At 45.1% G+C, this 27,244-nt stretch overlaps 1 protein-coding gene across 5 annotated transcripts in view; it reads right to left on the reverse strand.

Moving 5' to 3' along the window:
• Nucleotides 1-27,244, reverse strand: part of SLC43A2 (solute carrier family 43 member 2) — a 62,031-nt gene that overhangs the window by 12,663 nt on the left and 22,124 nt on the right. For 4 of the 5 annotated variants that reach the window (XM_030536992.1, XM_030536989.1, XM_030536990.1 and 1 more), the window contains 9 exons: nucleotides 22,827-23,031; nucleotides 21,500-21,555; nucleotides 20,392-20,468; nucleotides 9,282-9,374; nucleotides 7,101-7,234; nucleotides 6,618-6,817; nucleotides 5,910-6,056; nucleotides 1,251-1,262; nucleotides 79-214 (listed from right to left, as the gene is read on the reverse strand). In XM_030536992.1, the coding sequence (XP_030392852.1) occupies nucleotides 79-214; nucleotides 1,251-1,262; nucleotides 5,910-6,056; nucleotides 6,618-6,817; nucleotides 7,101-7,234; nucleotides 9,282-9,374; nucleotides 20,392-20,468; nucleotides 21,500-21,555; nucleotides 22,827-23,031 (1,060 nt within the window). The remainder of the gene's footprint in view (nucleotides 1-78; nucleotides 215-1,250; nucleotides 1,263-5,909; nucleotides 6,057-6,617; nucleotides 6,818-7,100; nucleotides 7,235-9,281; nucleotides 9,375-20,391; nucleotides 20,469-21,499; nucleotides 21,556-22,826; nucleotides 23,032-27,244) is intronic. The other variant, XM_030536993.1, reaches the window with a different exon arrangement.

Below are 27,244 nucleotides of genomic sequence, written 5' to 3' on the forward strand. Positions count from 1 at the left end.
TACAACAGAATTAGATCTTTTAGTTTAATTGGGTCAGTTAAAGATATCAGATTGGACCCTGCAATGTGTGCTACCTACTGATTAGCATCACTCTCAGCCTGTTCTGAACCATCATCACATTCCTTCAGCTTCCAGTCCATGATGTATCCAATCATGGGGGCAGTCATCAGGCAGAGCAGCTGCAACACCCCAAAAACAGAGGTGTAGAGACTCACTGCAGAGAAAAAAGAGACAAGGTGTCAAAGTCCCCCAATAGGACTCAGCAGTAACAGAAAACAGCAGCAGGTCCCATTTCATAACAATTGGTCATTTTATCCACTCAGGCCAGATCACTGGTAGCCTCAGACTAGGGGGATGAGGATGTTGTCTTATTTATTGCTCAGAGTCCCAGATCAACTGTAGCCCAGCAGGCAAAAGTGTGTTACAGTGGATATGCCACACCTGTCCACTCTAGCCAGGGATATATTTCATTATTTCCAAGAAGTAGTAACAACTCTAGCAGTAGCTAGTTCCCAGGAAGATGGCACTTGGAAGCTGGCTAATTTACAGGATAGAGCAGTGGCCAAAGAGTGGCACTATATGCAGCAGAGAGGCTTCTGACTGCGAAGAGTCTGCTGACCCTGGTCTGAGAAGTAAGTCCCTGCCTGCCAACCTCCAGCCAGGAATCTTCTCCCCTCCCTTGCCCTGTGATTCTAGATGTGCCTCCCTCTGCTGCTGGTTTCCAATTCTGCCCTCGGGCTAAGAACTAGTAGGGGAAGTCATCAGGGCAGGTAGGACCCACTGTGGGAAGGTAATCATATTTTTTTGGAAGACAGGCCAGGATGAAAAAGCTAGCTGCCTGCTGCATGCTTAGGGAGGGGGCTTGTTTTGGTGAGGGAGAGGAAAGTGGGAGGAGCAGGGAAGGAAGTAGAATTCCTAGCAAGGGAAGGGCCCAAGGGTATCTTCTCCCTAAGGGCTAATTGTCAGAAGAGTAATCAGCAGAGATTGGTAATTACCTCCCTGCCTATCGCTGTTTGTTAGCCACACAAAGACCAGGATCAGGGATGGGTTTAGAGAAGGGAAGAGTTTTAATAGCCAGTGGTCAGCAGTCACAGGAGCCAGGACCCTCAGTGCTATTACTGCAAGGTTCCCCCAAAGAAACACTTAACAGCACTGTATCTACATGTTTGTTAGACCACCATGCAGCCAAGCATCACCGAAATACAGGAAGGAAAGGAATGTTAGAAGTGTGCTTAAAACACCCAGCTTACCTGTATCCATCACTGCATCAGCAAAGCAACAAAGCAGCAGCAACAAGAGAGCAAATATGGAAAAGCAAAAAAAGAAATTAGAAGCAGAAACCCCAGAAGCCTACTATGCCCACCAGGACAGACAGGGAGGCACAGATAGGAAATGAGCTCACAGAGCAATTGCTTCATTCCACAGCAGAACCTAAAATATAAAGAGCTCCCCAGCTAATGGAGAAGAGTTTACAAGAAGCATTGTAAAACAGCTAGTGTAGGCTCAGGAGGAAATGCTGGTGAGTCACTGGGGAATATTCTCCACAATGCTCCCCCCACCCCTCCTCGCCACATATCATGTGATTGTGGACTTGGGCATGACACAGGGGCTGATAAATCTGAGCCAGTGCAGTTCTGGAATAAGGATCAAGAATCTGAAACTGCCCACTTCAGCACTAAGTGCCCACAACTGCAAGCAGAACAGGACTAAGTTCAATACCCTTCTCCCTACGTCTCCATCACAAAGAAATACAAATGTGCAATGCACATGAGGCATGCTGGAGGCATTTGAGCGGAGAATTTAAACCCTTCTTCTACCCTGCGTAGTAAGAGCAGAACTCCAGCTGCCCCTCATCCCCACCATGCTCAGGAATGTTTGTAGGTGGGGTCAGCACCTGGCACACTGTCTCCAGGTATCTGCCTAGGATGCCAGGAGTCACTGCATTTGTCATTATTAGGACAAAGTAAGGAATCTGCAGCTCCAGTCTCAAGCAGACACACTGGTAGCCCTCTAGCACAGGGGCTTTCAAACTGGGGGTCGTGAGATTACTACATGGGGCGGTCACGAGCTGTCAGCCTCCACCCCAAACCCTGCTTTGCCTCTAGCATTTATAATTGTGTGAAATATTTTTTAAAAAGTGTTTTTAATGTACAAGGCGGGGTCGCATTCAGAGGCTTGCTGTGTGAAAGGGGTCATCAGTACAAAAGTCTGAGAACCACTGCTCTAGCAGATGTGTCCTTATTGGATCCACAGGCACTTTCACACCACAGCATCCTCCTCCAGCTAAGACGACAGGGTTTGAAGGAGTATCACTCTCCCAAAAGACTGAGCCATCTAGCAAGGGTTTTAATAAGAGGCCAGGAAGTTCACCCCATGGCCAAGAGCATTTCCCTCATATCACGCCTAACCCTCTCCAGCCTTGGCATCTAGAGACCAAGGCCATGGCTGCACTGGCACTTTACAGCGCTGCAACTTTCACGCTCAGGGGTGTGAAAAAACACCCCCCTGAGCGCTGCAAGATACAGCGCTGTAAAGCCTAAGTGTAATCAGCGCTGCAAGCTACACCCATAAGGGATGTGGTTTATGTGCAGCGCTGGGAGAGCTCTCTCCCAGCACTGGAGCTCCGACCATACTCACACTTCAAAGCGCTGCTGCGGCAGCGCTTTGAAATGTCAAATGTAGCCATACCCCAACTGTGGGGACTGGTTAGATGAGCGGAGAGAGAGGGAGAGACTGTTCTCTTTGGAGCAACTGCAGGACCAGACAGGATAATAAATTAAAACTGGGAGCCCTCTCTCAAAACCCACTTCTACCAATACCTACAAGAAAAGGCTCGGCAAACGATGGTAAGCCTTTGAGGGGAGGCAGAGCTGCATATAATTGTACATACATGGGAATTGTCTCACACAAACACACCCCTCATAAATCATGATCTTAGACTGTGAGCTCCTCAGGGCAGGAACTAATGTGCACCTCTGTCCTTTTGTAGTACTCAATGCAACGAGCCCCCTGACAAGCTTTGGGGTGTTACCACAATAGTTAATATTACTTCTTCTATACCACCAGGGAAAAAAGATGGCACTTTATGACAGACACAGGCAACATTTTCTGCCTCAGACACCACAGGTGTGGGGAGGAGTGGACAAGAGGACCATGCAAGTCACTTAGGAGGTTACTGCACTCATGGTTTGCTCTCTTATCTCTTAGAGCATAAGAAGTTTTGAACCCACTGCTCTGTCCAGCTGCAGGGAGGTTTCAGTCAGGTCTGAGTCAGCAATAATACATGCAGGAAGTATCAGTGTCAAACTGTAGCTTACTGATTTTACCCCCTCTCTAACCATCACTGCCTACCCTACACTCGGTCCTGCTCAGGGCATCCTCTTGAATCTGAAAACATTTGGAACCACCATTGTTACAGGGTCTGTTCTGTGAACAAACCACAGTATGTAAAAGCAGCAGGAAAGGGTAAGTGTATTTGTCCAGCCCTTCCCCTAACCCATACAACAAACTAGGGAAATGTGGTCTAGATGAAATTAAGGTGAGTGCATAACTGGCTGAAAGACCATACTGAAAGTAGTTATCAGCAGTTCACTGTCAAACTGGGAGGGCATATCTAAGGGAGTCCTGCAGAGGTCAGTCCTGGGTCCAGCAGCAGTCAATACTTCCATTCAATCACTTGGAATAATGGAGTGGAGAATGTGCTTATAACATCAGCAAATGACACCAAGCTGGGAGGAGTTGCAAGCATTTTGAAGGACAGTGTTAGAATTCAAAATGACCTTGACGAATTGGAGAACTGGTCTGAATTCAACAAGATGAAATTCAATAGAAACAAGTGCAAAGTACTCCACTTAGGAAAAAAAAAAAAATCAAATGCACAATTACAAAATGGAGAATAACCAGCTAGGTGGTAGTACTTCTGAAGAGGATCTGAGGGTTAGAGTGGAGCACAAATTGAATATGAATCAACAATGCGATGTAGCTGTGAAACAAAGGTTAATATTCTTGGGCGTATCAACAGGATGTAAGACAGACACAGGAGGTAACTGTTCCAGTCTACTCAGCATTGACTACTGTGTCCAATTCTGGGTGCCACACTTTAGGAAAGATGTGAACAAAAGAAGCGAGAAACACAAATGATATAAAAGGTTTAGAAAACCTGACCTATGAAGAAAAGATTTTTAAAAATTGTGCCTGGTTAGTCTTGAGAAAATAAGACGGAGGGGGGACCTGATAACATAATTGAAAACTGTTAAGGGCTGTTATGAAGAGGACTGCAATACATTTTTCTCCATGTCCAGGGAAGGTAGGACAGGAAGTAATGGGCTTAATCTGCAGCAAGACAGATTTAGGTTAGCTATTAGGAAAAGGTTTCTAACTCTAAGGGTAGTTAAGCTCTGGAACAGGCTTCTAAGGGAGGTTGTGGAATCCATCACTGGAAGTTTTTAAGAACAGGTTGGACAAAGTCCTGTCAGGAACAGTCTACATTTACTTGGTTTTGCTACTGTGCAGGGGCTTGGACTTGATGACTTCTCCAAATCCCTGTCAGCCCTACATTTCTGATTCTAAAGCACATTTCTACACCTCTGCATCCTTCTCAGAGCTCTTCATGTGAACCAGGCAGACACAACCCAGACAATGCTAAGACTTTGGATCATCCTACTGTTTTCCTGATACTATGGAAACTCTAAAGACAGCAACTAGCATGCTGGGTCCAGGCTACACCACAGGAGAAATCCAGACAGTGGCACAGAAACAAATACCAGGTCTATAGGACACAACCCATTTCTCAGCATTTTAGAGTTTCATCTGTTCACTTGAACTACTACGGGGTCCAAATAAGAGTTGTATCAAGAGAATAAATCAGAAATTGTCACAAAAACTAACAAACAAACACATGTTTTTTAAAAAAAAGTTGGGACTAAAAATAAAACCCAAACTAACCTCAAGCTGTTAAACAAGCAAAATGGAGGAGTGTAAGTAAGTGAGTGAGAAGCATGGAGCCCGTTTTGGGAAAGGCATCCAACCCTGGGAATTGTCCTATTTAGTGTTTAATGTCTATATTGCCTCTTGAGCCAGAAGAGAGAAAGAGCCAAATGCTACAATCTGTCAAGCACTGGACTAAAGAAACAAAGCAATTCATGGAATGCTGGGGCATTCTGAGTTTCTTACATTTATTCTCCTCTCCTCCCCTAGTGCCTTTTGATTTCTCAGCTTCACAAAATTCCAGATTTAACAAGTTCAAACCAGATCTTACTGCACAAAACAAAATTGGGCTATATTTTGTTTTGCAATTCTGGGTACTTTTCAGTAAGTAAACTCTAAACTAATGTACTCTTTCCTGTTGGCTTTCTTCACTGAATCAGGCACAAACAAAACCCAGAACAGAAGCTGCAAGTCAGCCTCCCAGACACACAACAGTATGCACAAGGCTATCACGACATCACTTCCCCTCAGTGCTTTTGGACTGAGTCACAGGAGGAGAAGGAAAAAAAGAGTATCTGCAGTTGAACTCAGCTGCTCTGTATTTTGTGCTTGCTCATGATAAAAAAATACTCAGTGGAACAGGTTTTTATTATGATCCTCCCCGATCTGCCAAACTTGGTAACCCCTGCGTAAGGACAAAACATGGAAGGTATTTAATACAAGCTTGGCTAAAAATAACTTGATATTCGAGCGTTCACCTTGTTGTTTGGGATCTTGTTGCCCCTCTGCTTTTAGCAGGTTCCAGCCACCCATCAGACCATGACAGCAGCTGTCGGTTACACTCTGACCACTGAGCTGGTGACAGGCAGATAAACAGAATGGCATCTGGTGACTAATAAGAAACCATCATCCCCGGTAGGTGAATGGTCAGGATCATTCCCCTGTTTCAAGGGAAGAGGTGAGAATTCTGGGCATTACTCTACCTGTCTCCAAGTCTCCCTCCACAAGGAATCCCAGGATATTGTTCATGGCCCCCATGTAGAAAATGAGCCGCAGCTGAGTGACGCACATGGTGATGAGGCTGAGTAGCAAAATTGGGCTGAAGACACTGTGCATAAAGGACGGAGATGCTGCAGAGGAAACAGGAGAGTCTGTAAAGAAGGCAGCCTCTGGTAACGGTGATTAAACAGACATGACATCAGAACAGATTGGATTGTTTAGATCAGTAGTCTTCTACTGGCTACATTACATAAACACAATACTTTAGGGATAGTCCAATGGGGAGTTCAGCACCAGTGACTAACTTGTGCAGAAGGGACTCCCTAAAAAAGGGATCATGTGGGGAGGACAACGACGAGTAGCTATAAGAATTGAGCATGTCAGTCTTTAGCTATAGTAGTTCACACATTATGTACTATGCAATGTTCACCAGCACCCAGACATCTGCCAGGGTGGCAACATATGCCATCAAGGTACATGCATGCATCTGGGGGAGGAGGGGGGAATATGTGCCTGAACATATACTTATCTGGACAAGGATGAGTTGGACACATTAGTTAAATTCACTACATGCAAGGCCCTGCACAAGGCTGAAATATTGCTTAGCTCCTATTTTGAGAAGTGGTGCACTGACCTTATGCTGGCCCTTTGCACTGGGGTGAATGTCACATGCACCAATCCAGAGACAATACCTGCATCGTCTGCTTGACATTTCACTTCCAGGTCCACTGTTGACAGACAGAGTTTGTTTCCCTCTTGAGCTACCATCTCCTTGGGGTTCTTCATGGAGCTTCCCACACTCAGACGACGTCCCACTGTGGTCACCTGCTTGTAAAACTGTTTCCCTGTAATTTTGTGGTCAAATCCCAGCCAGCTGAACTTGATCTTCACTCTGTGTGGGCAGAAGGAAAAAAAGTGAGAGCTCCAAAGCAGGGCTGAGATTCATGGACTGATCTAAGGGTACTGGAGTCAAAGGATGCAGGAAGGCTGACTATAGATTTCCAGATGTTGGTTTTAACTGATAAAGAGCCTGGGACCCACTTACCAAAGAGAAACCTGCCTCTCCCTCTCTCTCTCTGAAGCAGCTGATGCAAGCCTCTCTCAGAGAGACTGTATCCCATGACTGATCCAGTCCAGCAATTTCCACATTCCTAAGAGCAGAAGGAGACACTTACGTGTAGTCCATGTCTTCTGGTCCTGGGAACGGCTCCAGTGGCCAGTTGAAGAAACAGTTGAAGAAAACTAGTCCTGCACAGGATGCCCAGACAATCAAAATGAGGATGAAAGAGACACCAAAGTCATATATAACCTGGAATTCACAACAGAATAACATCATTAGCATGTAAAATATCCTATGCTCTAGTGTTTGCTGAAGTAGATTTGGGAGTAAGGTGGAGGGGAAAGCATGTGGCATTTAAAAACAGGGTTGCAAGGTGACATCTAAGGAGGGAAGGAATTCTGTGACATCATGTAAGCACAAAAGTTTTGGATAAATTTATGCACACGTCTTTATACAAGACATCAGTACAAGAAAACCAGGAGCTTCTGCTGAAATTGAAACCCAGCTCTGTCAGAAACAATACAGTAACTCCTCACTTAAAATCATCCTGGTTAAGGTTGTTTCATTGCTGATCAATTAAAGAACATGCTCGTTTAAATTTGCGCAATGCTCCCTTATACTGTTTGCCAGCCGCCTGCTTTGTCCAGTGCTTGCAGAAAAAGCAGCCCTTTGAAGCTAGATGGTGGGGGCTTAGAACCAGGGTGGCAACCCCCCTAAGTTCCATATGTGGCAGCCACCCAGCAGGCTAGAAACTGCTGGGCAGTTCAGCGGTCCCTCCCCACAATGCCATGTGTTGCTCCTGCCCTCTGCCTTGGAGCTGCTCCTGGGAGCCTTCTGCTTGCTGTGCGGAGGGTGAGGTAGGGGGGAGAGGTGAAGGGGCGCTAATGTCAGGGTGTCCCCCTACCTCCGTGCTCCTATACCCTATCATGACAGGGCTCAGGACCGAGGGAGCCTGCTGGCAGCAAAAGCAGCAGCAGCTATCTCAGCTTGCTGATCTACTTAAAAAGGCAATATACTTAGCGTGAGGTCAGCGTACTTAAAAAGGCAATGCGCGACTCTCTCACACACACACACACTGGGTGGGTGTGTGTGTGTGTGTGAGTGAGAGAGAGTGTCTTTCTCAGCCATGCTGTCTCCCCTCTCTCTATTCGTACTGCCTTGTAGAGTGTGAGGCTACATTAACAACAACTTGTTAACTGTTGAGAACTCAGCCAAGTGCTAGTTCATCATTTAGCAGCAAGGCATTCCATGGGAAATATCCCATCCTCTAACTTCACCGCCTCAACCAAGCTTCATCATCATTGCTGTGTACAGTATTAAAGTGTTTAAAAAAAAACTTACGCTCTGTATGTAAAATAAAGTCTTTTGTCTGGCAACAAAAATTTCCCTGGAACCTAACCCCCCCTTTACATTAATTTGCTTAACAACTGGATTCATTTAAAGTAGCATTTTTCAGGAACATAACTACAATGTTAAGAGAGGAGTTACTGTACAGTTATTTGAGAAGTTACATCTAGATCTTCTTAGGAAACCCATTAGGAACTTTGCTGCATGGTCGGTATAACTTAATCTGACCTACTGTCCAGACCCATCAGAGTCTTGAATTTATATAAGATAAACTGTATGAATTTTGCCTCTGTGGATAAAGCTATGTATTAAATAGCACAGATTTATTGGCTCTCCTTCCCTTTTAGAGCTCTCCACAAAACTCTATAATTAGTCTTATCACTATCTGAAGGTAGACAGACACCTCCAAGTAGACAGACACCTCCAGATAATAATCAAAAGCTGATATTTTATTACAATTGGTCCCATGGATTCCAGGATTTAAAATTTATATTTTTCAACTCCAGAGATTGCTTATAATCACTAAAGGTGGAAAAATGTTTCTGTTTCTCTAACACCACTATGATCCTATGACTTGTGCACTTTTCACTGAAAACCATCTCAGAACTTCTAAAAACCATCCTGGCCAGTTTATTGCCCTATCTGAGGTACTATCTGGCCTCCATTATCATAGTATCTGAGCACCGCAAAATCTTTAATGTATTTATCCTCCCAACACTCCTGTCAGGTAGGGTAGGGATATTGTCCCTATTTAAAATGACTTGCTCAAGATCACACAGGAAGTCTGTGGCACAGTAGGGAAATGAACGCGGGTCTCACATATCCCAGATTAGTACTCTGTCCACTGGATCATCCTTTCTAATGACCATCATGCAACATGGAGTCCTAAGACAGCAACATCAGAATTGCTGAGATAAATTTGTCAGAGCTCAGGATTCCACATCCTCACCTTGATTCCAGGAAAAGTGACAGCTGAGGAAGCGTAGGAGCCAATCATCAGAGCAATGAACGTGGAACGAAGGTCACCAAACATGTTGGGCAGCTAAAGGGGGGGGGAGAAAAGAGTGGGAGGAGAAGAAAACAAAACAAACTTGTTGAAACTGTAATATAAAAGAAGGAAGAAAGTTGCTTTGAGAAGCCCCTACCACCAAAAATTTTGCCTCTGGATCTAGGAAACAGAAGAAATGTTAATTATTCAAGAATTTATTTGGCTTTCCACAACAGTACACTAGGATGCAATGAGGCTGTGAAAGTGCTCATCTGCTCTGCTGCCTTTAGTGTTCCCCAATCAAGACTTGCCTACACAGGACAGTTTACCAGTATAATTATACCAGTATGTCACGCAAACTGGAAAGGCACTTTAATTCCAGAATAAGAGTGTCCATACAGGGAGTTGTAAGTATATAACTAGTTATACCAGTAAATTTCCCCATGTAGAAAAGCCCTCAGTAACCAGCTTGTAAACCAAAAAGAGACATGGCCATGGCTGTAGCTTTTCTTGCTGCCTTTGGAGTAGGTCTTCCTCACACATTAAATTACCCTCTGCATAAAGGTGTCTGCCCTTTACTTCCGCACTGCCCATGCTTCCACGCTCCTATTTTCCAACCAGTTTCCATGTCAAACTTTGTGTTCACTACCTTTCTCTACACCTCTGAATTGTATACACTTTGGTCCTGTCTATTACCTAGAAAAGGGGAGATTAATAAAGATTAATAACAAGGCCGCCTGGGGGAGGGGGGCAATTTGCCCCAGGCCCCACAGGGGCCCTGTGAGCCCTGGCCGAGAATCCCTTCCCTGGCTAGAGGAAGCTTTTTAATTTTTACTCACCCGGCGGCAGTCCGGGTCTTTGGCAGCACTTCAGCGGCGGGCCCTTCAGTGCTGGCAGAGACGCGGAGCGGGTGAAGGACCCGCTGCCGCTGAAGACTCGGAGCGCCACCTGGTGAATACAAGCACCACAGCAGGTGGCGCCATTTTTTTTTTTTTTTTTTTTTTAATGTCCACTCCCCGGCTATGCCCCAGACCCCCTGAATCCTCTGGGCAGCCCTGATTAATAATACCCCCAACCTCTAACACATACAACCCACAGGATACTGATCTCCACTACTCACTTCCCTATTTCTCATTCTTCAGCATCCTACCTGCATCACAGTCCCTCCAACTCTACACTTTCTACAATGCTACAAGTGTTCATAGATCATAAAGCCAGAAGGGACCACTGATCATCTATTCTGATCTCCTGTATACACAGGCTGTAGGACTTCACTTCATTCCTGTTTGAATTAGAGGATATCTTTTAGAAAGATATGCTATCTTGAGTTAAAAATTACCAGTGATGGAGAACCCACCACAATCCTTGGTAAATTGTTAATTATCACCACTTAAAAAAAAAAAAAAAAAAGCACTTAATGACAGAAAAGCAAAGAAAATGCAGATGGAAATGCTGCAACACCTTATGCTGATGGGTTTAAGATTCTGCCCACTCTCATCCCAAATCCTACCCTGGATCAGTGTTCTCTAATGTTTTTAGGTTGCTTAGGTACCCAGGTAAAAGAGCATGATCGGGTTATAATTTTTCAGACCTATTTTCTTCAGCAAGTTGCACTGAAGCCCAAGCTCCCATTTCTAACCAGGCCCCAATCTTCCTCTTTGATGGTTCCTGCAAATCCATACATTGCTACAGGTCCTCTTCCATGTCATTAACATACAGCAAATAGCAGCTGGGACAAAGTTCATCATCTTAGCACACAACAGGGCAGGATAAGTATCCAGATACAATTTACTTTTTTTGAATCTACTTCACAAAATGTGTCCTACTCCAGGAGTAGCAGGAAGAGTGTAAATTGGGACAGAAGAAAAAAATATATCTTCTCTAAAAGAGCTATGGAGAAGAAACACCACCAATATTTTAAATATCCAGAAAGGGATGAGTCCCCATACCTGTGAGCTTGGATTCAAAAAAAGAAATCACTCAAATCAGAGGGGTGCGGGGAAGTCTCTAAAATTGGTTCTTTCCTGCAGCTTATAAACCGGCAGAACTTCTGCTCCAAGTAGAGCGGCTTTTCCAATTTTCATCTCAAATGGAGTTCAGGGATTAAAATGGCATTATTAGCATGTTAAACAGAGGCCTTGGTCGACATCCACAGATACATATAGTTGTCCCCTTCTAAAACTGATAAATAAAGCAATATTATTTTATTTGCTGTTTAGGGACCTTGCTGAGCTGGGAAAAATTAGACCGAACCTGAAGAGACCAGCTCTCACAAACACGTGCTACAATAGGAAAACAAATCTATTTTTCCCAGTAATAAGGCAGGCATGCCTGTCTGTGCAAAGGCACGATCTCCTGCCTGTTTACATTTTGAAGTACTCCTGTAAGTGTTTCTCAGGCAGGAACACTCTGGAATTCCATCTGGCTCAGTTATTTGTTATGGTTATTTCTCATTACAAACTTCCATATGGAATTCATCTCCAGGTCCTTGAATCATCCCAGAGCAGGAGCAGCAGTTATGATGTTTAGAGAGATTTAGGCCAGGCCTACATTACCACTTACTTTGGTATAACTTATATTGCTCAGGGGTGTGAATAAGCCATTTCCCTGAGCAACATAAATTACACCGACATAAGTACCTGTCGGAATAGTGCTATGTTGGTAGGAGAAGCTACCACTTCTCATGGAGGTGGATTTATTATATTGATGGAAGAGCTCTCTCCCATCAGCACAGAGCAGTAGTCTCCCACCTTTTTAAGCACAAGATCACTTTTAAATTTAAGTGCAACCCAGGATCTACCCCACCCCTTCCTCCAGACCCCACCCTCACTCTATCCCCCCCACCCTCCGTCTCTTGCTCTCTCCTACCCTCACTCACTTTCACAGGGCTGGAGCAGGGGGTTAGGGTTCGGGAGAGGGTGCAGACTCTGGGCTGAGGCCAAGGGGTTCGGAGTGTGGGAGGGAGTTCTAGGTGGAGCCTGGAGCAGGGGGTTGGAGTGCAGGAAGGGGTATGGGGTGCTGGCTCTGGGAAAAGGCTCAGGGTTGGAGGTTTGGGGTGCAGGAGGGGGCTCAGGGCTGGGAATTGGAGTGTGAAAGGGGTGCAGGCTCTGGGCTCCCACCAGGCAGCACTTATCTTGGGCAGCTACCGGTTGCTGGCACAGCGAAGCTAAGGCAGGCTCCCTGCCTGCCCCGGCCCCACACTGCTCCTGGAAGCAGCCAGCATGTCCCTGTGGCCCCTGACAGCACTGCCTCCAAAGATCGTATTGGCTGCAGTTCCCAGCCAATGGGAGCTGTGGGGACGGTGCTTGCAGGCAGGAGCAGTGCATGGAGACTCTTGCCGCACCCCAGGGGCATGCTGGCCACTTCCAGGAGCAGTGTGAGGCCAGGGCAGGCAGGGAGTCTGCCTTAGCCCTGCTGCACCGTCAGACTTTTAGCGACTGGAGGTTGCGATGGACTGTCAGAGGCTCCAGGACTGACCAGTCGATCGCGATCTATGGGTTGGTGACCACTGGCAAAGAGCATCTTCACCAGACGTGCTGCAGCTGCACTAGTGTGGACGACCCCTTACTGTACTTTTGGGGAATCCTGAGAAAACAACTCGGCGGCAGCAGGCTACGATGCAATGTTCTGCAGTAGGACATGCCCACACCCAGATACCTGCATCCAGAACAGCTGTCAACTTATGTCTTAGGGAGGCGTGCACTGGAAACATATAAAGCGATCTCTTCCCTGGCATGAAATTGCAACTCTGGGTGTGGTGGCCTAAATCTGTACCACAACACACTTGTCACACTGTAATCTCTGTCTTACTCTTACAGTGGTTCCCAAAGTGGGGACTGTGAACCCCTGGGGGTTCACAAAATGTTACAGGGGGTTCTCAGGGAAAAAAATCCCTAATGGTGGACAGAGCTGTCCCTAGGGACCCTGGACAGCCTGGGGCCAGCAGCCCAGAGCCCCTGGACTTCCAAGAGCTAAGCAGATTAAAGCAAGCATCTCTATCACACTGAGGAGATTTAAACTTCAAGACTCCTTATAAGAAATGGAAAGGGAAGTGGATATATTTTGCTGTTTTTAAAATTAAATAGGCAGCTAGTGTTTTAAAAATTATGAAGAACAAGTTGAAGCTTTGTTGTAAGGTGCGTTGTTTGCCTGGACTGCTCAAGACCTGAATGCTTGTGTAGGAGGAACTCTGAGTTGGCTTCTTAAATACCTTCCTGCTGTTTCACATCTGATACTCCTTGATGAAACATAGAAACCTTGTCTTATAACAGGCTTATTCAAAGCGATACAAGCTACAAAAGTGAGATCTTGGAAGAGTGTTGCCGTTTTCATAATGTAATAAAAATACTGCAATGGTAAATAGTGTGTAATAAGCATGTCATAAAAACAAACTGTGTATTTCCAAGCTCACTGCTTTTATAATTTATACTCAGATAAAGGAGAAAATCCCTGGAAATATTCATTTTTAGGAGGGGGTTCGCCAGACTTGACATTTTTGTGAAAGGTGTTCACAGGTTGTTAAAGTTCAGGAACCACTGCTCTAGAAAGAGGCTGGTCCTTGTTACCAGGCAGAGAATTCGGCTTCTACTTATTTAAACTCAGTAATACCCTAAACCTAAATAAGCCTACAGAATTACAACAGCTGCTGCGGGAAGGGCTTGGAGCAGGGCAAGTACTCCCCAAACACAGCTGCTTCATGGCTTGGTTTCCTTTCAGAGCCACAGAGATCACAAAGAGCCTTTTTTTACACAGCACAGAAGCAAGGCTAAGCCTAGGTGACACTTCAGCCATAGTGGTTGGTGGCAACTTTTAGTAATGTGCCTGAAGATGCAAAACAGCCTTTGCCATCCTATCCAAGTCTTTTTATGGCAAGGAGAGAAGGCAGAACCTGTGCTCCTCTCTGCATTAGGGCAGAATTTTGAGAAAGACTCACTTTCCAAGGCAGCAAAGAGTCCTGTGGCACCTTATAGACTAACAGACGTTTTGGGGCATGAGCTTTCGTGGGTGAATAGCCACTTTGTCGCTTGACATGCATCTGAGGAAGTGGGTATTCACCCACGAAAGCTCATGCTCCAAAACGTCTGTTAGTCTATAAGGTGCCACAAGATTCTTTGCTGCTTTCACAGATCCAGACTAACACAGCTACCCCTCTGATACTTCACTTTCCAAAGAGCACAGCTCCCATTTAGGTACTAATTGCTGGATTTTCAAAAGAGTTCAGCATATTTGGATGAACTCTGTAGAAAACCTGACCCCAACTGTTGGCCCTGACCACTTGATTATCTGAACCTGAGATTTTTTTGTGGGGAGAGGAAGGAAGAACTGGTCCTAGAAGGAAAACCTTCAAAACAGACCAGGAAAAGGGCACTGGTGCTATCCTCCTTCCATATCCTGTTTCCCCATCAGTGCTGCCAACTCTTGATGTTAGGTGTTTTTCTTAAAGCTCCAGCTACGAGGGACAGGCAGTTACACAATCATGAGCTTTCATTATTTAAAAGAAATAAAATTATTTTCTAGCTCTCATGGTTGCAGAAGAGACTTGAAAAAGTGAACCATAAAAAGGCATTCAGACCCAAAATTTTATCATCATTTTTCATATACTGTCAAGGCTATAAAAGGGACAGTTTCATACAGTCTGATCTCTTGCATAACAGGCCAGAAAATTTCATCCAGCACTTTCATCCAGCATCAAGCCCTAAATTCTGGCTGAGCTACAGCACATCTTTTAGAAAGAAAGGCAATCTTGATTTAAAGATTCCAAGTGACAGAATCCACCGCATTGCAAGATAAACTGTGCCAGTGGCTAATCATCCTCACCATTAAAATTTTGCACCTTATTTCTAATCTGAATTTGTGTAACTTCTCAACTTCCAGCCACTGGATTTTGTTATACATTTTTCTGCAAGACTGAAGGGCCCTCCACTATCAGAAATATTTTCCTCACATAGATACTAATGACAGCGATCATGTCACCTCTTTACCGTCTCTTGGATAAACTAAATATATTGAGTTTTTTCCATCATACAAGAGATTGTCCAGATCCAGAATCATTCTTGTACCTCATTTCTAAACTTTCTAATCTTGATGTGTGGATACCAAAACTGGGCATGGTATTTCAGTAATGGTCTCACTGATGCTGTATGCAGTGGCAAAAACACCTACCTATTCCTATACTACATTCCTCTGCTTATGCAACCACGGATTGTGCCTCCTAACGCCGACAACCCATATTCAGCCAGTTGCCACCATGACCCCTATGTCCCTTTAAGAGTAACCACTCTTCAAGATGTAGTGAGTCCCCATTCTGTACATGTGACCTTATGATTAAAGGCCTGACATGTTTTGAATGCTTGGGGTTGCAATACTGAGACTTCTCCATGTAAAAATGACCTACAAAATAAGGAAGAAAGAAGAGCATGTTTGGGACTTCTTGCTTCCTCATAGTAGATGAACGTGGCAGGAAAGGGTTGTGTATGCTTGGGTTTTGGGGTCATTTTTCTTTTCTGTTTTTAACATTAGAAATAAAAGTTCTGACTTCCTGGTTTTTGCTGGGATGACTGGAGAGAATTAGTGGGAAATCCCAAGAGACTGAAAACTGAGCATCTGGGAGAAGGCATTTTTAGTCAATGTCTAAACTTGGTTGTTTTCTGTTAATAGCTATTTAATTTGAACTCCTTCCAAGCCCCAGGGAAATGTTCACTATGAACATATCATTCCATCAAGGCCAGGCGAAGTTCCAGTTCCACTTCTCCAGAAAACCCCCCAACAACTTGATATTCTGATTACTGCTTAGTAATAAAGACACACTACAAGGCTGCCCTTCCCCATTACAGGGCCCAAGTTTGTTTTATATCCTATTCTCATTTTAAAATGCAGCTCTTTTTTCTTATTGATGCTCCCTGCTAGAATCTATAAAAGGCCCTCTATGGTCATTTATCACATCTGTTTATCTCTCTGTGCAGATCGTTTGGCTTGAGCTCCCTGTGCTCTTAGATTCCTGTGTTGTGGTCAGCCACCAGCACACATAGCATTTGTAAATGGACAAAGAGCATGCTCATGATGGCTAAGTGCAAGTCACTCCCTAGAGATCTCTGCATTGCACTGTAACAGGCAGAGTCTGTCTGACCACCTTCCCAGAACTGGGAACACCATCACCAGCCATTGTTGCCTTCCCACTCTCCACCCCAACCTGTCAGCCCTGCAGCTCAGGACATCCAGGAAAAACAGATTGAGCAGGCTCAGACATTAGCTTATCAAAGACACTATACAACCTGCCATTTATTACATCCCAAGGATTTGGCAAGTTTCATACACAGGCTCCCGCATCTTATCCCCCTTTGCCCTGCCATTTGTTTATTACATCCCAAGGATTTGGCAAGTTTCATACACAGGCTCCCGCATCTTATCCCCCTTTGCCCTGACACAGCTGTTCATATGCACCATCATTCCTCAAGCATCGTGGACAAGATTCACCCTCTATCACAGCTGACAGGCAGGACCAACTCACTTTTCCAGGACTTAGCGCAGCAAGGAGGGTGCCTGACCCGCACACATTTGAGGACAGATAGTATCTTTATGCACCCAGGTGGGGTTCCACCCATTGGCTGGAGTCGATAAGGATGGAGCCACAACCAGAGCAAACAAGCAACTCATAGCTCAATACCTGTGACCCACCTTGTAAGGGCTGGAAACTTCATCAGCATCAGGCACGAAGGATCCACTCCTTTCAGCAGTCAGAGTCTGAATAAAAACTCATCTTGCCGAGTTTCCATCCACTGCCTTTTTATATCTATACCTATATCCGCACGCACACACAGAGACACACATCCCTTCACCAGAACTATGGCTGCACAGAATTCACTCTCACAGCAGAGGGCGAGTCCCTAGAGGTTGCACTCCCACCCTAAGCAGTGCTACAGGTCATTGCAACTGGAGGAGGAGGTGAAGTCACTGTGTTTTCCCTCAGGACTTACATACACAGACATCAGCACACTCAGCAGTTAGTTCCTGTACCAGCCAGAATGGGCTCCTCACACCGCATTACACTCATTAGGACGGGAGACATTAGTGCAGCAGCATCTGGACTTTGGGCGATGAATGTCAAGCTCTTCAGGTCTCCTTACCTAAAGCTCATTTCAGTCTCATTGTTTCCAGCTCACCTCTAAATTCCCTTCTCATTATGCAGAGTATCTACACTGCGTATGTAACATCCACACTGCCCCAGAGCATGAGGCATCCCCTGGTAACTGCAATACCTATACGCACAGGATTAATGCTCTGATTTTTTATCCTTCTCTCACCTTTCTACATACAGCTCACAGGTCACAGCTAGAAAGGGCCATCACACTAGTTCCCACATTTACATGCGTAACTATTACATGCCCAAAAGAGAATTTATGCTGGCAAATCAGTCTGATGTCTAACTTCCCAATCTATGCATGGAAATGCAAGTTTGGGGGCATAAAGACACTGGTACAAAGTTAGAGACAAGTTTTGAAATGCTGGACCTGTGGCCACAACATGGGTCTCCTGCTGAGATAAACTGTTATACAAAAGAACTCTGAAGACCACTGCCCCACAGCCCAAGTCACAACTCTGGGTACAAGCTCAGTCCAGACAGGTACTGGCAGTCACCAAGATTTACTAACAGTTACTTTCAGAACTGTTTCAGGTTCTAATCTTTATTCTTACAGAGCTTTACCTTCACCTCTGAAGACCAGTTTCCTTATTGCTTCTGTTCTCATTTGCAGTGATGAAGCGGCTGTATTTCTCTTTCTATGAAAAGCTGTAGATACATGAAATGCTCACTTGCTGTATTATAGAGTGGCAACACCAAGCAGAAAAGTATCCTATTACCTGCAATTCATAAGTGTCAGAGCACATCCACTTGCAACCAATGACATTCGTATCTAAGCCCCCATACCATTCTCCAATGCTCTGACATTGCATCACAGACCTAGCCCCACTTACAAGGGAAAGTGGATTCTGCTCTAGAGCTGCAGACCACGGTCACACGCCCTGTAAGAGTACTTTGAGTTTGGCCATGTGAGAAGGAACTTCAAAGAAGCAGAGCAGTGCATAAGGGAGCCCTGCTGTCAGTCTACCTGTGTTGCAGCTCGGTTTATTATTACCAAAGTGCACGGCAATAAGTCTGAGCTGCCAGAGAGGAGCACAGCTTCTGCAGTTCTCCCCAGGCCTCACCCAGTTGCACCATTTCAGTGTAAGAGGGGCCATATGTGGAATTGTTATTGCTAGTCAGACAGAACATCAGGAAAGAGATAGTTAAAGATGCCTGCATACGAGGGCTCTGGCTTCTTCACACACAGCCTCTCCCATATAGTATGCAACCTCCATCTCCTCCTTCAGATCCTACAATCTCTCCAATAGCGACCCAGATAAACACAAAGTTAGAAAGCACCACCCTTGACACAAACATGATATGAGTCACCTTAGTAGCCCCACAGGCTTATTCATGGGCCCCTCCTAGCTATCTGTCTCCTTATGTTCTGCCTGTGTCATACTCCATTTACCCTGCACACTCTTTGGGTCCAGGACCACAAGCAGGATTTTCAGATGAATTTAGAAGCCTGGTTTTACATATATTTTTTGAAACCTTTTGGACTATAACTTTACTTGCTATCTAAAGCAGCTGCCACAATACTGACATTACAATACATAACAGTCTCCAAACTCAGCCTCTGCCCATGACAATTCACAGGAACTCAGTCTGTGTGTAACCCACAGGTTAGAGAGAAATTTAGAAACAAGGTAAAAGTGAGCTGGGTCCAAACCTTTGAGACATTTTTGATCAAAACAGGTAATAGAAAACTGCTTGTGAAGCAATTATGAGAGATTTTCAGCTCAGAACACCTAGTTCCAGCCACACTAACAAGGGTAAGAGCAATGAGGTGAAAAAAAATTATTCTCAAATGGGTTGCTGCATCTGCTCCCATATCTAAGCAACAAGAGCCCCAAAATGCAGAGAGGCAGCAGACTTAAGTCACTGGCTGATGTTTGTGCTCCAGTCAATGGACTGAGTAAACAGACATAAGTATGCGGCACAGATGGAGCTGGGCCGGGCTGGGTATATTTCAACAGCTCAGCACTTCCGAGAAAAAGTCTGTCAGCACCTTGGGGTAATTCTCATCTATATAAAAAGGGCAAAGCCCGTTGTGCCAAGGAACTCTCCTTCCCTATCCAAGGAGAAAAAAGTCACACAGCCATGCCCAAAAGGAACTGGTTTGTACTAGTACTTGTCCCCCACCTCAGAACAACTCCCTATGCTGTTAATTGCTTTGTTGCTGGTCAATGCAGCACTACAAACAGTATCTGCCATTTACAAAAGAACAGTACTTCCTCACCTTCCTGCCCAAGATTTCACCACATCTTTCAGATTTCAAGAGCCTGTGCCCCTCCACCTTCTCCTAAGACTAAGCTAGAGTCAAATTCAACGCATTACATGTGGGCCCTGCTTCAGTCAGCTGCATTGCACATGTGTAAGTGAATGGAGAATCTGGCTCAAAGGATGGAAAAGAGCCTTCTCTTCCCTCTCACCAACTATCCCTACTGGCAAGGGACAGGTGAGCCCTGGGCTAACCATCGAATATCAAGCTTTTCAAATAGAAGAGTCATAGGCCAACTATCCTATTCATATCAAAACACAGGTGACCATGAAATTGTTCAACTCAGCAAATGAAGGATCCACTTGGTACCTTCCTGCCAGTTCAGCTCACCAGCTAGCACAGGGATTCTCAAACTGGGGTCACAAGATTATTACATAGGGGTCACAAGCAGTTACCCACCCTTCACCTCCAAACCCCGTTTTGCCTCCAGCTTAAATGTGTTTAATTTATGGGGGGGGGGGGGGCGTGTGTCACACTCAGAGGCTTTCTGTGTGAAAGCAGTCACCAATATAGAAGTCTGAGAACCACTGAACTAGATAAGGGGGAAATAATATCTCCCTATTCCCTATAGGTGGGGCCTTGTGAAGAGCTGTGGGGTGGAGGCCAAAGAGGATAAATGAAGGGAGGGCAGATTCACAACTGTTCACGTAATAAAACTCTTCACTTACCGTAAGTGAGGTAAAGGTCATGCACATTCCACCAAAGCCATTCAGAGCCAGTGAGATGAAGATCAGCACTGACAGTGCTGCAGTGGAAAAACAAGAGCATTTACTGGATGGAATCACAGTGTCCCCAAAAATCCTGGTTCCAACAAGGACTGAGCCAGTGCCCTTCACAGAGTGAAAGACTCCTTCCAAACTGGCTCATTCTAGCTCCACACTGTTCATTCTAAGCCAAAGTCACATGGAAAGAAGTTCAGGTACCAGGAGAATCAGAATTCAGTGTGGGCATTAGTTTGCAGAGCTGTGGACACTAGTTTTTCCTCTGGGATGTGAGAGAACCCAAGGTCTGTTCTCCTCTAGCCCCTCTGAACTGTCTCACTGGTCAGCATAGGTCTCAAAAGAAAAATTTACTTTTTAGAACTGGGCTCCAGGGACTACCTCAGCTAGAGGATGTGGCTACATTTATCCTGGGGCTGGGGAACATTCAGCTTTGGTTACTGCCCACCTCTTAATTCTGGAGGAACCTTTCAACTTTTTTTCTTAAATTTCTCACTGTAAGCGCACCACTGCTGAGGCACCTTCACCTTGGCAAAAGAGTGAAGCTGGGAAAGAGACAGCTGCCTCAGAGCCACCTTTGATACTGCTAAGCAAGGGACCGTACTAGCAGCACACCCAAAATCTTCCCTCTGGAGACCAAGCTTAATGCCCCCTCAACACACCATGGGGCTCTCTATCTCACTTGTCACTGGCAGGCCTGGCCTGCAGTGCAAGGTTATTATACTTTATACAAGATACAAAGCAGGTGGCAGGTTTTTTGAACTTTTTCCTCACAGGATTCTTGCAGCATGGGACTCTGGCTGCATTCCCATCAGTGCTTACAAGAGGAGCTGGGCCTGCCTTTGAGCCACTGCACCCTCCCAGTAGGCAATAAGCAAAGTTTATGCTGTACTTCTTTGGGGGGATCTCTTTAGCTCGCTGAGGTCACTATAATCAGAGTATGTGCCCGTATTTTAGTGTTCTCTACACACTACAGCCCCTAGTTACTCACGGAACCTCTCAAAAGTGTAACAACCCCAAGGCCCTTTCAACAGAGTCCACAGAGCTCAGTACTTACAATTTGGGTTACTAGCTCCATATGCAATCATCACACAGGACACAGCAAAGCAGGCACTGAAACAGAATTGAAGCCTTTAACCACATGTCAGAAAGCCTACTAGAGAAGTTACACTGCCTCCACAGTCTCAGTGCCTGGCTAAGGCTGAGACTTCGAGAGTTAATTGGCTGAAGCAAAATCTGGATAAGATGGAAGGGATGGTGATGGGTTGGAGACAAAAATCTAGAGTAATGGGTGAAAGTTCTTCATGCACCTTCTATGGGTATTGAAGAGTCAACCTTTCCCAATGCAAAATTCGAACTTGAGGTCCTAACAGATTCTGAATTTTCAGGCAGCGTCAGTGTCCCATCATCTGCACATGACAAGGAGACTGCAACCACCTTCCCCTACGACATGGCCCTACTAACATCTATCCAGGCTGGTTTACTGTAAAGCAGCAGTTTGTATGAAGAGCATTCAGAGCCTTCCCCTGCCTACCTCTCAAGTGAGGCAGGTCAATGAGCACAAATACCTGGCCTCAGTGCTTAGTACATAGTACTGGCTCAGTTCCAGGTGCAATTCATGGAGTTAGAATATTTACAGGTCTAGACAGTCTGGAACTGTTACCCAAGAAACCACTTCTCCCCTGCATTCTATCACAGCAACTGTAAATACCTACTCCACATGATAATTTGAGACAGGAAGTGAGGATATTCCTTTGCCACTTGAAAGCACAAGGGAAGCTCTAGACAGGTAATACGCAATTAACTCTGGAGTAAATGGGGTAACATCCAGTTCTTGCAAGTCATGTGGGATGGGATAATTTAGTAACCACAAGCCAGACAGACCTTGTTTTCTTGTGTAATATAGCACCCCCAGCAGCACTGTGCCACTAGCACCATGGGGGGGCACTCACTCAGTATCAGCTTGACTTCCATCCCTACCGACACAGTGGAATAGTTCTTCTCTCCCCCTAGAACCTCGTTCCCAGGGAATTCAGAAGCAGAGACTCTAGGAACATGGATGTAAGTCCCATCCCCTTCTCCTTATAGGGAAATTTAACGTGCTAAATGAGTTCACCTGTCAGCCTCAACCCTACCCTGTTCATGGCTGATGGAGTTCTGGGAGATTTCCAGTCCAGTCCAACAGCAGACAGGCTTTTTTCCCCCCGGATATCCATTTTACAAAGACAACAATAGTGGTCAGATCCCCTGGTGACAGGCATGATACAAGAACCTGAGTAGAATGAGCTGCTTGCCATAAATTATTGAACTGAGGACTAAGCATAACCTCTGGCTCAAAATTAACTTCTAGTTTTGAAACAGTTGGTATGTTTCATAACACCAACCTGCCAAGCAGACGCAGTTTGCGAGGGCCATATTTGTCCATGACAATCCCAAGAGGCAGAGTGATTGCACTCAGCAAAAAGGATCCAATGGTAAAAGCCAGGTTCAGCATTTCATCCTGCTCCGGGCAGATGAGCCACCCATTGATCCGAATCACAGCTTCCTGCTCTGTTGTGTTTCCATGTGCAGAGCTGGTGGTAAAATTCTCTATATGGGATAAAAGAAACATTGTTATAGTGTAGTGAGGAAGACAGCACACTAAACCCAGTTACAAGAAGAGGGGCAGGTAGTACAGCCCTGCACACAAAAAGGCACAGATCACAATTGCCTAGATACACAGACAATTTACCAATATTAATCCAAAATAAAAGGTGTGCACACACAGATTTGCACCAAGATTACCAGAGGTGTGAATTACACCCCATACAATTATTTCTGTTCTAGTCACTGTGTAGACAAGCCCTTAGTCTAGAACAATCATTTGAAAGCCTGACATTCAGATGAGCTCTGTCACCTCAACTCCCTGCACTGGGATAGGAGCAGTTTAAGAACAGTTAGTCCTAGGGTGACCAGATGTCCTGATTTTACGGGGACAGTCCTGATATTTGGGGCTTTGTCTTGTATACATGCCAAATTACCCCCCACCCCCGTCGCAATTTTTCACCCTTGCTATCCGGTCACCCTAGCTAGTCCCAATAGATGAGTCTCTAGTTTTAGGCCTGACTCTCCAAGATGGTGATTCAACAGCCTCCCAGGTCACTTATTTCATTGCCCCAATTGTTCTTCTAGTTATGAACCTTCCAAGCTCCCTGGATGGTAGGGAAGGATGGTTCATCTGGGGTCTCTATATACCTGTAGACAGTTCTCCTCCCAGGGCTTGTCTACATCAGAAAGTTGCAGCGCTGGTGAGGGAGTTACAGCGCTGCAACTTTGAAGGTGTACACATCTGCAGGGCATCACCAGCGCTGCAACTCCCTGTTTGCAGCGCTGGCCGTACTCCCGTTTTGTCTCGGGTGTAGAGGATCCAGCGCTGGTGATCCAGCGCTGGTAATCCAATGTAGACACTTACCAGCGCTTTTCTTGACCTCCGTGGAAGGAGGAAGCCTCTGGTAATCAAGCTGGTCTCCTTCCTCGGCTTGCTCTCGCGTTCCCGGAACCCCGAGCAAGCAAGTCTCCTTCCCTGCGGTTTGCAGGGTGGTTTGGGGAACGCGAGAGCAAACCGCGGCGAAGCTGGTCTCCTTTCCCGGTTTGCTCTCTCGTTCCCGGAACCCCGAGCAAGCAGGTCTCCTTCCCTGCGGTTTGCAGGGTGGTTCGGGGAACGCGAGAGCAAACCGCGGCGAAGCTGGTCTCCTTTCCCGGTTTGCTCTCGCGTTCCCGGAACCCCCCTTGAAGCCGCCCAACAGCGCTGCAGTGTGGCCACATCTAATACCACTTGCAGCGCTGGTTGCTGTAAGTGTGGCCACTCTGCAGCGCTGGCCCTATACAGCTGTACTAATACAGCTGTAACAACCAGCGCTGCAAAATTTTAGATGTAGACATGGCCCCAGACTTTACAATTTGGGAGTTACGAGAATTGAAAATTTTTGTCCAAAACATTGATGGTATTTCTTCCTTGCCTTTTTTTTTTGCGCCCATAGAATGAAGTTTGTTATTTATCTTATACAAAATGGCAACTATGGAATCAGGGCAGTTTGAAAAGGAGTTCAACATAAGCTCATCTCAGTTTACATTAGTAGTTTTCACTGCCTCTTGTCAGCTCTTTCATTCTCTTGCAACAACTTCCCAGAAAGAAAGCGTGCTGCATTCATTTTCATTAACATAAACTGATGATGCACTCCTTCTATATATTTCTATTTTCTGGCAGGATCTATTTTCAAGTCAAGTAAGTTTGTTAACATAACAAGGGACTTTGTCTTTCCCCAGCTGGAGAAAATCAATGTCATATAGAACTTTTCTATGGTATTTAATAACAAACTGTTTTCATGATAGTCATAGTTTAACATTCACAAGTTTAGAGATGTTTTTTTTTATGCATGAGTATATATGAGAATGGTGCCCAAAACTGAACTCATTACTTAAGTAAGATCTAATCAGCACCAAGAAAAAAGGAATCATCTTGTGAGAGAGACAGCTGAATAGGACATCTGCCTTTTGGTTCAGCATTACCAAATCTATGACTTTCATTATTCTCTCTAATCTTAGTGGTTCCACAGCCCAGCAACCCTGCAAGTTAGGCTTCAGAATATTTCCCTCTTACCAGAGCCTCTATACCTTTAGAGAACGTAGTTATTGAGTTCAAACTAGTTCTACAAGTCTGAGCTATGGTTTTAGTTCCATCTGTCAGCCTGATTACTCCCAGCTTCGTATCAACTGGAAATAAACTCTGCTCTACCCTCCAGGTTTCAAATACCTACAGATACTCGGTGACACCAATATTTAGTGACTGGGAAGGTGCCTTCTACATGCACATACCTAATATACAAGCACAGGTGCTCCACATACCCCCCCAAGAAGTACTGGAGTCTCTCTACCTTATTTCATCTAGGTTCTCTCATTAGCACAAGGAACAACAAGTTTTGACCTATTCTTCCCTTTTGTTATTCATGCCAATATTTATAAACCTTTATACTGTCCCGTCTGTTGCCTGTTTTCCATGTCTTCATGTCCAGTTCCTTTGTCCATGTGACCCATTGTGTGTTTTTGGCCCTATTAGCATCCATTCTACAAGTGCAGAATGGAGACGTAATCACAGTGCCCCAGCAGCAATCTCCCACATCTGATGCAGAGAAATCACCCCTGCATTTGAGGTGTTCTTCACAAAAGAATTTCAGATTCACTGCAAATACTGCAGACCAGCTCCAAGTCCTATCAGCCTCCCATCTCACAGTACTTTATAAACTGTAAGCCTTACAACACTCGTCCGGGAGGCAAGGGATACAAAGGGGTCACTTCACCCACAGCCTCAATGCTTGGGCTAATCGCAGAGATAAAGTCATAGGAAACAGATGCGAGTGAAAGGTTAAACTCAGACAAACAAGAATTAGACAAAACAAATGAATTCCCTGTGTTAGCCCTCTATAAGATAGCTGCAGGGCTTAGTTGTGGGCTAGGAGGGAGGGTGGAAGAACACTGGCAATGCAGTGACCTTATAACTTTTGATTGTGTGTGTCAAACAGTCAGGGAGCTCTCTTCAGGAGAAAAGGAAAACAGAACAGGCAATACTTTAAGGATGGTTCATTCATTGTTGTAAGGGTAAACACTAAACATTACAACAACAGGGATCCTCATCATGCACTCCAATGAGAGGGACACAAGCGTGAAGGGCAGACACAGAGGGCAGCAATGTGGGGTACAGTCTTGGAAACAGCAGCCAGATTCCCGCTGAGATTGAACAGACTCTGTGCAGGTCACCTGTCCAGAAATGTTTGGGAGCAGGAATGCTTCACTTCAATTTGTGCCTCAGTAAATCATCTGGTTTTGTGTCCGTCTCAGAGGAAGACCCTGCTGATGGTACCATGTAGAAACTAAAACACTACCTTATTGCAGAAAAATCGGAATTGCCCAGAGCAATGAAAGAAAACCCAACAAGGGGCTCTGCAACTTGTTATTCCCTGACCCTTACAATGGTTACTATACAATATATGCATGTTAGAAGATCAATCTGAAGCCTTTCCACTTGGGAGAGTAAACTGAATAACGAGAGCCCCAGATGCACTGTACCCCTGAGAACTCTCACACTCAGTCAACAGATAGGAATTAGCAACATCACATGACAAGAAGCTAGGATGAGATTACCCTGAATAGAACCTGGATATCTACAGCAAATACTCCAATTCTCACTCATATACAGCTCACATCCTGCTGTAGGACCATTGTTTGGCACTATCACAGTGCTAGTCTCGATCTCTTGTGAGACTCTACAGAGAAGGGTCCTCTGGTCTGACTGCACCATCCTTTCTGAATTCTTCAGCCAGACCCCATTTGTAACAAACATTTTAGACTATTCCTGAGCATGAAGTTCAGGAAGCTACAGTCTGAGTTAATCAGAACAGAGATGTGACCTGAACTCTGATACACACTAGACCAGTTTCAGATCCTTGTTAAACAGAAACAACTAGCTAGTATCAGCAGTATTAAGATGACTCATTGCAGCCAACAGTTATTCCATTTACAGACCCTCCAATATCAGCTGCAGAACAACAATTAGCAGCCTCACAGCCCAAGAACCAGCTCAAATTATTTAAATTCTTTAAGGATGAGGGAACTCAGGCGCAACAAAAGCCCTGCAATGCCCATCAGAATTTGGTTGTTTCTGGATCTGCATTCCCCTCCCCACCACAAAAAAAAAAAACAAAAAAAAAAAAAAAACCACTAGCATGTGGTTCCCTAGACCAAAAGTTAAGTATTCCATAAGAAGGTC

Source organism: Gopherus evgoodei, chromosome 17 (assembly GCF_007399415.2).
Source record: "Gopherus evgoodei ecotype Sinaloan lineage chromosome 17, rGopEvg1_v1.p, whole genome shotgun sequence".
Taxonomy (NCBI): Eukaryota; Metazoa; Chordata; order Testudines; family Testudinidae; genus Gopherus; species Gopherus evgoodei.